The sequence below is a fragment of the Coloeus monedula genome (assembly GCF_965178545.1).
Source record: "Coloeus monedula genome assembly, chromosome: 16".
NCBI lineage: Eukaryota > Metazoa > Chordata > Aves > Passeriformes > Corvidae > Coloeus > Coloeus monedula.
The window spans coordinates 15,312,408-15,328,775 of record NC_138796.1 but is presented as its reverse complement, the minus strand read 5'-3'; the positions used below and the strand labels follow the sequence as shown (position 1 = coordinate 15,328,775).

The window sequence follows — 16,368 nt, the reverse complement described above, 5'->3', positions numbered from 1 at the left end:
GGAATGTTGGAACAGGGGCTGGGGGTAGCTCTGTCTTTGCAGGTGAGGTGTTGGACAAGCCATGTGTTTTCTTCAGCATGTCCTGACTGCATGTCCTGCTCTGGCTCTTTGTGGGATCTGTTACTGTAGATCCTGCTGTGGCTTCCAGGGACAGGTGGGTCCTGTTTGAATCACTTTGGAAAACACCTGCCAGCTGTCAAAACCAGCTGGCCAGAGGGGAACTACATCCTTGGGGTAACACAGCTCAGGGCAGAGCAGGGCAGTTTGTTCACTGAACTCCCAACATGAGAAAATGCTGGATAAGCTGTAGAAAATCCATGGGAAATGGTGGGTTAGGATGGGATTCTCTTTTCCCAAAGTGTATGCTCCATTATTACTCAGAAATAGCCACAGCCAGGACGGGGGTGGGTCAGGGCTCCCCCAGTGCCTGCTGAGGTTTGGGATTGTTCACTGGGGCTTTCCACAGTGACACAGAACTCCTGAACTTCCTCCCTTGGAACAACCAGTGCTGCAGGAGCAGGAGGGCCCCTCCAAACCACCTTCCTCCCTGCCAGGGATTCCTCTGCCTCCAGCTGCTGCTGCCTGAATCAGTTGCTGGGGAAGAGCAAACCAGGCAAGCTTGTTCTGGCTGCAGCACAGATCCAGAGGCACGGACAGGGCCTTACTGCTGCAGTAAGGTTCTCATTCAAAGCCTGGCCCCAGAGGAGCAAGAGCCATCTTCGCTTCAGGATCTGGGAATGAGCTCAGCAGGGAGTAAGTGCACATGGTGCAAGTTTTACCTGAACCTATGGGGGTCTGTGATGGGAAAGGAAAAGGCAGCAGCTGGAACTTGTTGGGAGGAAACCCACAGAGAGAACTGGTTAAAAGCCATTTCCCGTCCATACCTCAGCCCTGTTCCGCTTTCCAATGCCCTTTGCAAGGCTAACAGCACCAGCTCAGTGCAGAATCCTCAGCTGTCCACCAGAAGAGAGCTCACAGGCTGGGGAAAAGCCCCATGTGCTGTCCACAGGCCCTGCAGGGACTGGCACCAGTCCTGTGGGAGCACAGAGCCCGTTCCCTGGCAGTGGCACGAGGCCACTACACAATCAGTCACTTGTCCAGATCGTAATCCAGCATTTCCTCTCAGCATGACCACAAAGTCTTGGAGGGGTGGCTCTGATTGCCAGGCTCTGGGGTGGGGGTTTGGGGTGTTTGTCCCAGCGTGACCTGCCAGAGGACAGGCACTATAAACCCTCCCAGTGCACAGCCACAGGCAGCAGCCTGGCTCCACTGAACATCACCCCAGCCAGACTTCTGGTTCAGTGGGAAGCACAAGAGCCCTGCACAGAGACAAGGGCATCTCTGCTGCCTTCACCTCCTCCAGCTCTGACACACAACTGCTGCAGCCAAAACCTCCCCTCCACGCTGCTGCCCAGGCTGTTTTTGACAAGCACCTGCAGCTTCCTGCCTTCAAGAGCCCCAAGAGGAACAACAGACAGCTTCTACTTTTATTATTACAGTTTAACACAGTCTTGGACAGAGGAGAAGCAGCAGGAACCAACATGCAAAGCAATTCAAAGTCCCCGGGGGCTCGAGGAAGACCACCCACAGCTCAGCTCCTGTACCTGCTCCCAGCAGCGTCTCTGGGGGCCCTTTCCCTCCAGCTGCTGCTCCGTTGTGCCCCAGAGCGGGACGAGGTCATGGCAGACACCAAACCTACACACACAGAGAGGAGAGGACTGGCCTGGGATTGTGTCTCGATGAATCAGGTCCGTTGTCTGACTGGAATCCAGTACACTCCAACCAGGAGGCCGCTTTAATCATCACAATATCCTGAGCTGGAAAGGAGCCACAAAGATTATCAAGTCCAACTCCTGTCATCAAGTCCAATTTCTTAAACGTTGTCTGTGCCAACAGGGAGAAGAGAGATCCTTCAGGAAGAGGTGCTGGCTTCCATAGCAAGTCAGGAGATGAAGCTCAGACATTTCACCACAATTTTCTTGTGTCAGAACTGGCATCTCTTGGAGCCAGCAACTCTTCTAAATGCCTGCGATGGATGTCGAGGCCAAAGATTTCCACAGCACTGGAGAAATCTTTGCCAACACGTAGAGATGGATGTCCCCATGAAGGAAGAGGTGCATCAGGCTTGGCTGGCCCTCACAGACAACACAACAAACCCCCACCCACCTGGTGTGCAGAGCCATTATGTCCTCCTGCACCTCTTCCTTTGGCAGGCCTCCGCATCCGAGCTGCACGAGCTGTCCGAGTCGCTCCCCGAGGACGAGGAGGAGGAAGGCTTCGACGTGCTATAGTTCATGCTCAAGACCCAGCCCAGTTTGTTGTGCAGCACCTGCTTGAGTCCCGGGGGCAGGGGCAGCACCTCCAGCGTGTCCACGTAGTCGGGCAGGAGCTGGCGCAGGCGGAAGCAGCACAGGTACTGCAGGGACGTGCAGCTGGCACAGGACCGGATCACCTTCATGCTGCTCTTGGCCGCCGTCGAGCACACCATGGGGTAAAACTTCTTGTTCTGCAGCTTTGTGGCTGCCACCCCTGCCAGGGCACAGCACCAGGGAGGGCATGTTAGTTTAGACAGAGGGATCTCCCCCCTCTCACCTACCCCGAGCCCATTAACTGCAAAGCTCTTGGGAAAAGCTTTCTGAACTCCCAATCTATTAAACAAGAAATGTGATCTTCCCCCCACTCACTTCACACCTTGGTCTTCTGCTTTCTCAGTGTTTTCTGCTGCAGCCAGACTCGAGTTCCTCCCACCCCATCCCTGGCTCTCACCTATGCATTTGCGGTTCTTGAAGAATGTGAGCGTCCCGTGCCACGTGTCCAAATGCACCCCAATAATGGAGCCCTGGCCAAACCTCGAGGAGAAGTTTGTTTTGTCTCCCTTGTGATGCAGCAGTCCTGAAAACACACCCAAAAAATGACATTCAGTGGAAAACCTGCACTCCAGGAATTCATCCCAACTCCCATGCTGCTGGTACAGCCTCGCTCAGTGCCAGAAACATCCCTGCACTGCCTGATCCTTGCCCTCCCATCCCAGAGTGGCTGCTACAAAGGGGAAAGTTGTGGTTTTACAACTCCAGCACTGAAACCCCAAAGTGGTGATGTGACAGTAGCACCCTGGTGCCCTGGAGGGTTCCACACCAGGTCTAAGGGCTCTGCAAAACATGGGCCAGGAGAGACACTCCAAGGGCTGTGAGCTGTCAGCAGCTGCTCTGGTGTCCTTAATGAAGGGATTCACAGGTCTGGGGGCACCTCTTGGGCTACTGCTGCCCATCCAGCCACCCTGTCTGTGTTACCTGTGTAAGAGAGTCCCCAGCTGTCCTCGTCCTTGCCCAGCAGGCTGCAGAAGGTGTGACGGTACTTGTCCAGGTTCACATCGGACGTCCCAATTCCCACCATCTGGGAGGCAAAGCAGGGAGTAAGAACACAAGCTCAGTGTCTTTTCAAGTAACAAAACACAACCACATTCCACCTCCAGTTCCTCCCTCCTCTTCTTGGCTCAGTCCAAAACACCCAGAGGGCTTGGTGAAGCCAAGTCAGAGGTTTCAGGGTGGAGCTGAAGGCTCCCAGCTTCAATTTCCTTTCCTAAGTGAGGAGGCCCAGCTGAACTAATGAAGAAGGTCACTGTCCTGTTCATAGAATCATGGAATGGTCTGAGTTGGAAGGGACCTCAAAGCTCATCCCATTCCACCCCCTGCCATGGGCAGGGACACCTTCCCCTATCTCAGCCTGCTCCAGGCCCCATCCAGCCTGGCCTTGGACACTGCCAGGGATCCAGGGGCAGCCACAGCTGCTCTGGGCACCCTGTGCCAGGGCCGCCCCACCCTCCCAGGGAACAATTCCTTCCCAATATCCCATCCAGCCCTGCCCTCTGGCACTGGGAAGCCATTCCCTGTGTCCTGTCCCTCCAGCCCTTGTTCCCAGTCCCTCTGCAGCTCTCCTGGAGCCCCTTTAGGCCCTGCAAGGGGCTCTGAGGTGTCCCTGGAGCCTTCACTTGTCCAGGTGAGCACCCCCAGCTCTCTCAGCCTGGCTCCAGAGCAGAGGGGCTCCAGCCCTTGGGGCATCTCCGTGGCCTCCCCTGGGCTCTCTCCAGCAGTTCCACGTCCCTCTGCTGTTGGCCCCAGGGCTGGGGCAGCTCTGCAGGTGGGGTCTCACCTGAGGGGGCAGAGGGACAGAGTCCCCCCCCTCCCCTGCTGCCCACGCTGGGGCTCAGCCCAGGGCATGGGGGGGTCTGGGTGCACATGACCAGGCCATGTCCAGTTCTCATCCTCCAACACTCCACATCCTTCTCCCAGGGCTGCTCTCGATCCATTCTCTGCCCAGCCTGGATTAGTGCCCTGACCCAGGTGCAGCACTGGCACTTGGCTTTGTTGAACTTTTTTCCCATGGCCCCACCTCTCCAGCCTGTCCAGGTCCCTCTGGATGCCCCATCTCTCCCCTCCAGGGTGTCACTTCCCCACAGAGCTGGGTGTCAGCTCCAGCCTGGCTGAGTGCCCTGATCCCATGTCCATGTCCAGTACTGGCCCCAATGCCAGCCCCTGAGCAATGTCACTTGTAACTGGTCTCTGTTGACTCCACCTCTTTGCACGTGACCATCCAGACAATTCCATGCCCACCAAGTGGTCCCTCTGTCAAATCCATGTCTCTCCAGGTGAGAGATGCCATGCAAGGCAGCAACAAATCCTTTGCCCAAATTCAAGTAGATGAGATCAGTTCCTCTTCCCTCATGCACCAACACTGCAACCCCATCACAGAAGGCCACTGCATCTGTCAGGCAGGATTTGCCCTTAGTGAAGCCCTGATGGACGTCATCAACCGCCTCCACTTTTTCCATGAGCCTTTGCATAGTTTCCAAAAGGATCTGCTCCATGACTGCCAGGCACAGAGGTAAGACTGGCCAGCCTGTACTTCCCCAGATCTTCCTTATTTCCCTTTTGAAAAATGGGGGTTAAGTTTCCTCTTTTCCAGTCACTGGGAACTTCACCAGACTGCCACAGCTTCTCAGATATGACAGATAGTGACTACACCACTTCATCCACCAGTTCCCTCAGATCCCAGGGATGCATCTCATCAGGTCCCCAGGCACTTGTGCACTTCCAGACGGCCTCAAACCTGATCTGCTGTGGTGGAACCGCATCCTGCCAGCTCCTGTCCAAAACCCTGGGCACTTCTGTGTGCCCTACACGTACCATGTCAGTGCCATACACCGGAGAGGTCATCTTGATCTCCCAGAAGTGCTGCCCGTCTGCCAGCTCCTTGTTGCCGCGGATGGCGGCCGTGCCACAGCTGTACTCCATGTGGAAGTTCACCTTGCGGTTGTCACACGTCAGCAGGGTGGCCGTCGACTTGTTCAGGTCATCCCACACCCAGTCGAAATCTGTTGAGGAAGCACAGAGGGGACAAGGATGGGCAAAGACCTTCAGGGAACTACCACCAAGCCAAAGCATGGGTGGATGTTTGTTTTGAAGGCTGTTAGTGGGGTTGTTTATGTTTCTCTTACAGTTTAAGAGGGTAAATCTTAGGCTGTGCACATCAGAGAACTGCTTGAGGCCTGAACTATTCCGCAGTGCCCCACCAGGGATGGATCAGTGCTCCAAAGCTGGCAGCATTCACCAGGTCCAATTTTAGCTGACACCAGGCAGAGCCTCCCTTTTCCCCGTACTCCTCACGGGATCAAGGGGTGGCTCTACCATGCCACAGGCTCTCCCAGCCAGCCCAAGCCCACTCTGTGCTCTGAGCCTGGCACCCCACCAGCCATTGCAGGGATCAGGAGGGCCCTAAGCACCGGCTCTGTTTCACTTGTGGCCTAAGCCGGATCGGAAAGCAGGTCCCAGAGGTGAGAGCTGATGCTGTCACAGCTCAGCCCTGAGCCCTGGAAACATGACAGCAGGCACAGGCTGGTAATCCCCCTACAGCCTCGGGATGTAAACAAAGGAATGCTGGGACAGGGACAGGACACTGCAGGGGCCCCCCCATCCCGAGCCCCAGGGGAGCCCCTTACACTCGTCCTCCTCGCCGCAGCGGCAGTCGCGGACGCGGTGCAGGGCGTGCAGGCTGGAGCAGTAGGGAGCTTCACTCTGGTTCTCACAGTTGCAGTAGGACTCTCCAGTCACAGGGATGGCGCTCGGAATGGAGGGAGACAGGGAGGAAAACTCTGGCTCCGAGTCCGAGTCGCTGTGCTGCTGGGGAGAACAGGGAATGGTCGCTGCTGGGCATCCCTGGGCGTGGGAGCTGGGCTGGCAAAGCTCCCTGAGGGCTGTGCAGGGACATCCCCAGGCTCATGTCATGTCCTGGCCTGTCACACAGGGAGGCTGTGCCCGTGGCATTACCCTGCTTTGGGACATGGGCAGTGCCTGCTGAGCTGCAGGGACCTCTCAGCACTCTGCGGTGCAGGTACGTTCTTTGTGCCTGCTGGGGACAAGGAGCTGTCACAGCAGGGTCACAAGCCTGGAACACACATTTTGAAGGAAATTCTGTGCTGAAGCTTTGGCTTTCACCAGGCAGGTTCCAGCCATCAGCAGAGCCGAGCACTGCTCTGGAGAGGCTGTGAGGAGCCTGGGACACACAAGGGGGAGAAGGGAGAGGGGGCAGAACAAAGGGAGCCAGTTGAGCAGCACGGCTGCAGCTCCTCAGGCCAGTGCTGCAGACAGGCCCACGGGGAACCCAGGGCAGGATTAAAGGGCTTTTGTTTACATTCATGAACACAAAAACCTGATTTACTGTTCCCCAGTGCCAAGAGACAAAAGTGATCCTGGACTAGACACTGTGGGAGTCACAGCCCAGTTTCACCCCTGTGTTATGGTGTTGCCTAAGGGATTCTCTTACCACTGATTGCAGCGAGTTACTCTAGGTTTACACACTGCTCAGGTGTACCTGCTTGTTATTCACCCCCAAGGTAAGGGGTATTTAACGACAAAAATCCTTTAAACTCATGTTCTTGCAGCTGTGTAAGACAGGGAATTGAAACTACTTGGGCTTACATATGTACAGCCCAGATCTCCTCTGGCCTGCAGACCCAAGAGCTTGGGTTCTGTCTTTCCTAACTTCTTACTTCCCTAAGTACTGCCACCTAGAAATCCTGTCATTCCCATGACTGCAGGCACAGAAAACTGCTCGATTTCTGGGAGCACAGTGCCTAGGTTTGGACACTGTGCTCTGGCAGTGGCCTCATGGCTTCAGTGTGGCCCTGAAGCTCCTGGAGCAGCTCCTTGTGTCCCCACCACTGCACAGGGAACTCAACTCACACACTCAAGTATTAGGGAAAAGAGGGAATGATGGCAGAGGCAAATCAGTCACTCCTTGCCTTGTTTTACTCCTGCTCTCCCTGCTGTGTTCCCATCTCCAGCACACCTGGACCAGGTTCAGAAGTGATGTTCACATCAAAAAGCAGGAAATGTGAGGAAATCTCAGTCTGAAGACACTGTCCCACAATCTCCACTACCATCTCTAAGGGCCTCACAGCCCAGGAGGGAGCACAGTGAGCCAGATTAGGGAACAGATCCACTTCACACACTTATCTAAAGCTCTACTTCCAGAACAGTATTTAAAAATATTGTATGTACTTTATGTATGACACACCCATTCTGTGCTTAAAAAAGCATTGCGCTTAGCATCAATACTGACCATTGTTAAATCCTTTCTGCTTTTGGCCAGTTCACACCTGATATCAGGGAAAGGAAAACGTCCCCTGTGCCACCCTGTGCCACCCAGAGCCCCCCGAGCCCAGCCTACCTGCCCATCGGAGTCGTAGCCCCAGCCCCGTGCACCGGCCCGGCCGTCGGCCTCGCGCCGGACCCCGCTCAGCACAAAGTGCCAGGCCCGGCTGCTCCGCGGGCGCCGCGCCATGCTGCTCCCAGACAGGTAGGCTGGGGAAAGGGACACAAGGTTACACTTCTGCCACGTCCCATGGCCACTCCCTGGGTCACCAAACCCCCCAGGGGGACTAGCACAAGATGAGCCGATGCAAAGGAAGTTCCAGCTGCATCAAGAGCCTTCGCAAACTTCACCCGAACTTCTCTTTCTCCACCTAGGGTCAACTCCTCTGTGAGCCAGGTGTTCAGCTGGCCCCTAGAAATACTCCCAATATGCAGTGGTGGTGGCAGCAGCTGCCCCACCGCAGGAATTAGATCCAGCCACCACCTCTCACCTGGCCTAAGAAGCTTCAGGGCTGTCAGAATCACAGAATTGTTTGGGGTGGAAGGACCTTCAAACTCATCTCGTTCCACCCCCGCCATAGGCAGGGACACCTTCCACTAGAGCAGGCTGCTCTAAAACACAGCCTCCCTGGTGCCCAGCGACCCTTCAGCAGCTGTCCTGGCTCTGGCCACCTGCACTGCCCCAGCCCCACTGCAGCCCGTCTGTCTGCAGAGAAGGCTGTCCACCTGCAACTGCCCTCTGAGCGAGGCCTTTGCTCTCAGTGCTTGGAGAGGAAGCAAAACCACCTTCCTGCTCTGGAGGGAAATTAGGCTTGTGACAGACCTGTCCCAACTTGCCTCAAGGACAACAGGCAGAAGGGAAGCAGCCGCCTGTCTCCCAGTCCAGCAGGGATGTTGTTCAGAGACAGACTTCCCAAGCTCCTTCCCAGTGGACAGCTTGACAGGCCAGCCCAGCTCCCAGCTGCCACACAGGAGCACTGCACTGGATGTGACAGGGAAACCTCAGCTTCCAATCTCACCTCCCTGAAGTTTATCTTTGCAGAATTCAACTCCCCACCAAGAGGCACCCGCAGGGCTGTTACCCTTGAACCCTCTCCCTCAGCTCAGCCCCAAGCCAGGGCCGGCCATAAAGCTCCTGGCCCTGTTCCTCCTGTGCCTCAGTCACCAGCGGGAGAGCAGCTCCTGGAAAAGCAGGACAGGCCAAGCCACAGCCAGCTGTGCAGCTGCCCATGGATGCTTTGAAGGGCTCTGGAAATCCCACCTGCTGGAATCACAGGGCTCACACAGCCATGCTGGGAAAGGACCTAAAACCCCAGCAGAAACCCCTTCTCCAGCTTTGTTGGGCACCCACAGCAGCCCAACAGAGCAGCTCTGTACCCCAGGCCCTTGCTAAGGCTGGGGCTTAGAATCAGCACAGAGATCCCAGTACATGATCCAGCACCGATGGCAGAGTCAGGCATGGAATCATTATGGCCGGAAAAGACCTCTTGGATCAAAGAGTCCAACCATTCCCCCGGCACTGCCAAGGCCACCAAGTGCCACATCCACACAGCTTTTAAATCCCCCCAGGGATGGTGACCCCAGCACTGCCCTGGGTAGTTCTGCCCATGCTTGACCACCCTTCCCATGAAGGAATTTTCCCAATATCCACCCTGAGCCTCCCCTGGCCCAGCCTGAGGCCGTTCCCTCTCCTCCTGTCCCTGTTCCCTGGCAGCAGAGCCCGACCCCCCCGGCTGCCCCCTCCTGTCAGGGACTTGTGCAGAGCCACAAGGTCCCCCCTGAGCCTCCTCTGCTCCAGGTTGAGCCCCTTTCCCAGCTCTGTTCCCTTCTCTGGACCCGCTCCAGCCCCCCAGAGTTTTTCTTGCCCAGAACTGCCCCTAGGATTGGAGGTGCCTCAGCAGTGCCAGCGCAGGGGACGGCCACTGTCCCGCTCCTGCTGTCACACCGGTGCTGCCACAAAAGCCCCTCACCCCTCAGGGGCCCTGGGCGGCTGAGGCCTTTCCGCGGGGCCGAGGCGATGCTGCGGCGTGACCCGCGCTACCCCAGCACTTCCCCAGGCACCGAGCGGCGCGCAGGAACCACGGCAGGCTGCCCGACCCGGCCCGACCCGGCTCCCTAGCTGCGGAAGCAGCCGTTCCACCGAGGGCGGCTACCGGAGCCCCAGCTGTCCCGGCAGCTGAGGCGCGGCCGGACAGGACAAGGCCAGGCCAGGCCAGGCCACCGCGCTTAGGTCGCACAACCCCGGCCTGCCCTGAGCCAAACCCCAACCCCCGGCTCCCACCTCCAGCCCGTCCCCCCGAGCCCCCCAGCCCACCTGCCTGGCCCTGCCCGGCCCGGCCCGGCGCTGCCCCGGCCCGGCCCCGCGGCGCTCTGACCTACTTTCCCCTCCCGGGACATAAACAATCCGCTCCCGGCACCGCCCCCCAGGCGCCCATTGGCTGCGACCGCGCCGCGCCCCTTCGCCATTGGCTTGGCGTCCTGTCACTCACATGCGGAGGAGGACGGAGGGGGCGGGGTCTGAAGAAGCCCCTCGCTATTGGTTGCTCCGTGTGCCAATCGCCGGGAAGCGGCGCCATTGGGCGGCCGCTCGCGAAGGGAAAGCACTAAGCCTATTGGCTGATGCAAGGGGAGTGCGAGGACTGGATTGGCTGCGGTGCCCTGGAGGGCGGGTTCTCCGGTGAGAGCGCGGCTTGCGATTGGACACGGTGTCTGTCAGTCTGAGGGGGCGGGGCTGTGGGCCGGCGGAAGGCGGAAGCGAGGGATGCGGGGAGGCAACATGGAGGAAACGGCCGGGGGTGAGCAGAGCAGCGGCCGCGGCCTGGAGGAACCGAGATCTGGGGTCTCGGTCTGGGGGGGCCCTACTCGCCTCAAGGGGGACGTCCCGCCCGGAATGCCCAGGCCTAGTGGGGGGTTAGGACCCGGTCCTGTGGAGTTCCGAGGTGCTCGGGCCGAGCCGGTGCCGCGATGTTGGGCCGACTCCCGGTGAGGGGAGCGCCGGGCCGGGCCGGAGTCCCATAGGCGGCGGGCCCCGGTTATCGGGAGGCGACGCTGAGCCATGCCAGAGGCCCGGGCTCGACTCCCGCGGAAGACAGCGCCGAGTAACCGGGCCCGGCGCGGGGCTGCCGCTGTCACCGGGCGGTATCTCGGGAGCGCCTCGCTGCGGGGCCCCGTCTCGGCCCTCCCCGGCCCCCTTCTCCCCCCCTTCCCGTTGTGGGGCCCGTGGCCTTTACCGTCGGCGGAGGTGCGGATGAGCTCTGCCATGGTGCGTGCGGGCTCCATGCCGCCGGTGCCGCTGAGCTGCCGGGCCAGCCCCGGCGCCTCGAGTCCGTGCCCGGTCGTGACGGGGCCCCAGGTGGGCGGGTGGCGTTTGCCGGCTGTGGCTGGAGCCCCCTGTGCTGCCCCGGGCCGACTGCTCCAGGGAGCTGAGCCCAAAGCAGAGCCGGGAGCGCTGACAGCAGAGCAGGGAACGGCAGGAAGGCTGGAGTGGAGCGTGGGACTGGCAGGAAGGGACTGGTGTGGCACAAAGGAAGGAAACGCCAAGGGCCTGAGCTCACCAGCAGCCTCCGGCCATGCCCGGGCTGAGCCTCACGAGCCCGGTGCGTGTTTATTGCTCTGCTGGCTAGTGGCCACTTAGGTCACCGGGACAAGCCTTTGCTCCCCACACACAGTTTATTGCCATTGTTCTTATTGTCCCTTTTCTGATGACAAAAAGCCCGTGGCACATCCACCTCTTCTTTCCCACTGCCTTACACTGAGGTGAGACCTCACCGGGGCAGCAGCTCCTCCTGAGGGGCAGCTCCCATCTCTGGGACAGGGACAGGGAACGGCTGGAGCTGGGCCAGGCAGGGTCAGGCTGGAGATCAGGGAAAGGTTCTTCCCCCAGAGGGTGCTGGGCACTGCCCAGGCTCCCCAGGGAATGGGCACGGCCCCGAGGCTGCCAGAGCTCCAGGAGCGTTTGGACAGCGCTGCCAGGGATGCCCAGGGTGGGGTTGTTGGGGTGTCTGTGCAGGACCAGGGGTGGGACTGGATGATCCCTGTGGGTCCCTTCCCACTCAGGATGTTCTGTGACTCTGTGATGCCCTTGCAGACAGAGCCAGCCTGGCCGGGGTGCGGCACATCCTGCTGGTGCTGTCCGGGAAGGGCGGCGTTGGGAAGAGCACCATCTCCACCGAGCTGGCCCTGGCGCTGCGCAGCGCTGGGAAGAGGGTGAGAGAGGGTTTGGGGTGCTGAGCTCTGGCTTTTCCCTTCCAGCCTCCAGCTGGGCTGGGTTTTGCCCATCCTTCCCATGTGGGTGTGCTGGGTGGGCAGTGTGTGGATTCCCTGGGAAAATGCAATTTGTGATAGTGTGATCCAGCTCAGGTACCCGGATCAGATACTGCAGTTCATTTCTCTTTTATCTGTTCTCTTAAATCACCCAATATTTGTTGTTGAATTTGGCCTGAGATGTGACTTTGCTCCTTTGTGGTGTCACCCTCGCTCCCTCTGTGGGGTGAAGTGGGTGAGCTCAAGGACTCTTAAAACGGGGACAAAAAGTGTGAGCAGGAGACAGACTGCATCCCCCGAGAATCTTATTAAAAGCTCTGTGCAGCCAGTGCCACTTGGGTTCTGGCATAAAGCACTTGGAAACACCCAGGAGATGCTCCTTGGGGACAAGGAGGTCGGGAGGGATGTGAAGTGTAAAGCATTTGTGTTTCAAATGTGGCTGCTGAGCTGCAGAGGCTGTTGTGGAAGTGCTGTGAGCAGCCCAGAGCTGGGTGCTTGGGGTTCCTGAGCCCAGCGTGCCGGGCCTGTCCAAAGGGCTGTGCCTGTCCCCAGGTGGGGATCCTGGACGTGGACCTGTGTGGCCCCAGCATCCCCCGCATGCTGAGGGTGCAGGACAGCGCCGTGCACCAGTGTGACAGTGGCTGGGTCCCCGTCTTCGTGGGCCAGGACAAGGCCATCGCCCTCATGTCCATCGGCTTCCTGCTGGAGAGGCCGGACGATGCCGTGGTGTGGAGAGGACCCAAGAAAAACGGTAACACCGCGGTTTGCTGCAGGTGAAACCTTCTGTGAATGCTCCTGGAGGTGCTGCTGCCTCCTGGAGATGTTATTCCTTGGGGGAATGAAGCTCCAGTTCCACAAGGGTGGGTTTAAGTCCCTCACATGTTGTGCTGACAGACAGCCTTGTCCCCTTTCCCTGGGTCCCTGTCACCCAGGGCGCTTCCCAACTCCTGTCCCACAGCTCCCAAGCCACCTGCTGAAACCCGTTGTGGTTTGGGGTTTTTTTTATCTGCCCCTTTTATTTCCATAGCTTTGATCAAACAATTTCTCACTGACGTGGCCTGGGGGGACCTGGACTTCCTCATCGTGGACACACCGCCGGGCACATCCGACGAGCACATCTCCACCGTGGAGGCCTTGAGGCCCTTCCAGCTGCTCGGAGCAATCCTGGTCACGACACCTCAGGTAGGACACGGGGCTGGAATTCCTGGCAGGCTGCAGGTTTGGAGGGGGGAAAAATTCATGCCAGGTTTGCACAGGGCTGTCTCGTTGTAGACATCTGCTCTGGAGCCGCAGTCAGTGTGCACAGAGGGATCCCCAGGTCCTGTTGTTCCCCCTCAGGCTGTGTCCGTGGGGGATGTGAGGCGGGAGCTGACGTTCTGTAGGAAGGCGGGACTGCGGATCCTCGGCATCGTGGAGAACATGAGCGGCTTCGTGTGCCCCCACTGCTCTGTGAGCTCTCCTGACCTTATTGTCCAGCCTCGGGGCTCTTGTGGGCTCTTCCTTGTACTAGTGGGGTGCTGAGCCTTGGGTGGCAAATCGGGAAATGCCATGAGGGTGATGCTGTGAGCCAGGGAGGGGAAGACGCTGCCAGCTCTGGGCTCTGCTCAGGAGCACTGGGAGAGGGCGGGGGCACAGCGAGTGCCTGGGGCTGGAGGGTGGAGAGGAGCTGGCTCTGCTCAGGGCCTGGCAGCACCTGCCCTGTCACACGGGGCTCTGGGCTTCCTGACTCACTGCTCATTCCTTCAGGAGTGCACAAACATCTTCTCCAAAGGGGGAGGTGAGGAGCTGGCCAAGCACGCCGGGGTTCCCTTCCTGGGTGAGTGGCTCTGCTCAGGGTGATCTCATGGTGCTGTGGGAGGGCTGAGCACAGAGAAGGAGCATCAGGGAAGGCAGGTGGGCTGGGCTGTGAGCCCCAGGCACCTGGGCAGAGCTGAGGTTTGTGCTTTTGCTTCTCTGCCATCCAAACTCCTCACATTTGGCCCTGGCCCTGCTGGGCCACAGATGGTGATGCCACATCATGGTGACAGCATAAACAAGCCTGGAGCTCCATGAGAACCATGTTGGAATGTCTGGAGCCTTCCTGAGAAATGGGGGCTGAGGGCTGAACCCTGTCCCTGGGACAGGGGATCAGAGGGGATCAGCCCACGTCCCTGGGCTGGGATCAGAGGGGAGAGCCCCTCTCATGAAGCACCAGGGTGGGGTGGGATCTTGGGCCCAGAGGAGGTGCTTGCAGGTGAGAATTGTCTCCTGGAGAGCTCTGGGAGGGCAGTGGTTGCTCTTCCCTACCCCTTTCCCTGGAGCTGACCCTGGCAGTGTGTTTTTGATCCCTGGCTGCAGACCCTGGCCGTACAGGGAGCGAGCTGAGCTCTCACCCTCCTCTCCCCTGTCCCACAGGCTGCGTCCCCCTGGACCCCCAGCTCAGCCAGAGCTTGGAAGAAGGCAGAGACTTCATCCAAGAGTTTCCCAAGAGCTCTGCCTTCCCTGCCTTGACTCACATTGCCCAGCAGATCTTGGATACATCGCAGAGGAGCTCCTGAGGAGGGTGTGGAGCTGGACTGGTGCCAGGCTGGCAGCCCCAGCAGTGGGAAGGGGCTGCAGGAGCTGTTTAACTCAAACTGTCTCACTGGGGGGTGTGAGGGAGGGAGGGAGAGCACAGATTGCTGCTGGCAGTCCCAGGGGGAAGCAGCTCCATCCCCTCAGACCCAAAGAGACTCTGGAGCTGCTGTGTCAAGCGCTGTTCTTCCCTCAGCGATCCCAGACGGCTCCGATCACCCGGATGGCGGCTCCGTGTGCTGCTGCCTTCTCCCGCTGCCCCTGCCTGATGGATCACACAGGGCTTGCTTCAGTGGCTGGGTCGTGCTGGGTGCTCCCATGTGGAGCCAGGCCAGGCCCCTGTGCTCGGAATTCTCGGCTCACTGGTTCCTGACGGGCAGTGAGGGCACGGCATGGGCTGGGTGTGAGGAAAAGCCTTCGGGAGCTGTCTGGGAGCTGCATCCCATCGTGCTGGGAATGAGGCCTTGGGGTCTGCCAGGGGTGTGTGACTCAGGAATATTTTTCAAGGTTCCAGGGAGTAAACACTCTTCTTAAAATGCAGGTCTGTGACTTCTGTTCTTCCATGGCTTCAGGCCTCACTGTAGCTCTGAGTCTTGGTCTGTCACGTGCATCAAGGTGCTTCCTGCTTTTCCCTGGTTTCCTTGCTGGAATTCAGCTGAATCTCTCCTATAACAGCATCAGGATCCAGCCTGTCCCTTGTCTTGCTGTGAGCTGGCCCTGGCAGCCCTTCATGGGATGCTTTGCCACAGCTCTTCTCCAACCCCAGCCTGGGGCTCCTCTGTGTCCCCAGGTGGTTCCTGCTCCATTCACTTCCCTGCCCCTCTCCCCATGGGCTGCTGCTCCCGTGGGACCTGCTGTCCTCTTGCAGGCTTGAGTTTAGCTGGGGAAGCACATGAAGGCCTTGCATCTTATCTCCCTCCCTCCTGGACTCTGAGGCCCTCCTGCCTGCCTCCCTGGCCACCTTTGGAACTCACCCTCACAATGAGGTTTCGGGAAGATGGGGAAATGCTGCATTTCCACCAATGAGGCTGGATTACAGCAGGCAGGAGAGCAGGAGCAGCATCCACCCCTGCTCCCGCTGCACAAGGACCCACACCCGAGCAGGTTTCCCTTCATGCAATTTTCCAGGAAAATTTTGTCTGACCTTTGGACACTTACCTGGGATTTGGAGAGCCAGGCAGTAGCACTGGAATCTCTCAGGGCTGTTGGCTTCTGTGGGATAGCTGGGCATTTCTTGCTCCCTCCCTGGGAACGTGCCACCCACCCAGGGCTTGCAGGAAATGCCGGGAGCCCCCAGGAGCCTGAGTCCCTCACCCTGAGGGGCTCTGGGGAGAAATCCCAGCCGGGGGCAGCACGAGCTTTGGAAAAAACATAACTTACAAGGTGGGTTGCAATAGCTCCAAAGGTTTATTTGTCTGCTGCCATTTATCAGGTGAGCAACGTGTGGCTTTCTGTGCCCTGCCTACACCTGCTGCTGCAAGGAATCATTACAGCAAGTCCTCTGCCCCCTTCCCTAAGCTTGGGAGGGCTTTTAGGATTTCTCCACTGCTCCATGGCAGGAAAACTCTTTGTTTTGTCTCATAAAGGTCCTGGCCTGGGCAGGGCTGCCCCTTGCTGTGGCTGCAGGGCTGGGGGTGCAGCATTCCCCCATCCAGAGATGCTCCTGCTGGGAGCTGGGAGCAGCCATGCTCTGCCCTGGGGGCTGCTATTTAAATATTAAGGGACTGAAATACTGTTTGAAGCCCAGGGGGCTGGTGCCCATCCAGCATCTTCTGAGCAAGGCGGCTGCTGGAGGTGCTCGTCTGGGGTGGCCACAGAGCCCCAGCTGCTGCTGCTGCCCCGGGGAGGCCGGGCCAGGGCCAGGGTGGTGGTGGATGAGGGTCCCTGGGGGGGCCAGCCGAGC

General features: G+C 58.8%; 2 protein-coding genes across 4 annotated transcripts; one reads left to right on the top strand and one right to left on the bottom strand.

Moving 5' to 3' along the window:
• Nucleotides 1-1,510: 1,510 nt before the first annotated feature.
• SPSB3 (splA/ryanodine receptor domain and SOCS box containing 3) lies at nt 1,511-10,039 on the bottom strand. Of its 3 annotated transcripts, XM_082291860.1 has the most exons (8): nt 9,964-10,039; nt 7,726-7,859; nt 5,996-6,176; nt 5,184-5,371; nt 3,291-3,393; nt 2,767-2,892; nt 2,167-2,529; nt 1,511-1,817 (listed from the first exon to the last, which is right to left on the bottom strand). In XM_082291860.1, exons 2-7 carry the CDS (start codon nt 7,837-7,839, stop codon nt 2,183-2,185), a joined length of 1,059 nt encoding a protein of 352 aa, XP_082147986.1. In that variant the 5' UTR covers nt 7,840-7,859; nt 9,964-10,039; the 3' UTR covers nt 1,511-1,817; nt 2,167-2,182. The 3 variants fall into 3 exon arrangements, with proteins under 3 accessions (XP_082147986.1, XP_082147985.1, XP_082147987.1); XM_082291859.1 differs by having other exon boundaries at nt 1,511-2,529; XM_082291861.1 differs by having other exon boundaries at nt 1,511-2,529; nt 5,996-6,173.
• Nucleotides 10,040-10,391: 352 nt separating this feature from the next.
• On the top strand, nt 10,392-14,992 carry NUBP2 (NUBP iron-sulfur cluster assembly factor 2, cytosolic). The gene is made up of 7 exons (XM_082291862.1): nt 10,392-10,444; nt 11,737-11,855; nt 12,465-12,663; nt 12,940-13,094; nt 13,251-13,361; nt 13,659-13,728; nt 14,307-14,992. The coding sequence occupies exons 1-7, from the start codon at nt 10,411-10,413 to the stop codon at nt 14,447-14,449; spliced, it is 831 nt and encodes a 276-aa protein (XP_082147988.1). The 5' UTR covers nt 10,392-10,410; the 3' UTR covers nt 14,450-14,992.
• The last annotated feature ends 1,376 nt before the right edge of the window (nt 14,993-16,368 follow it).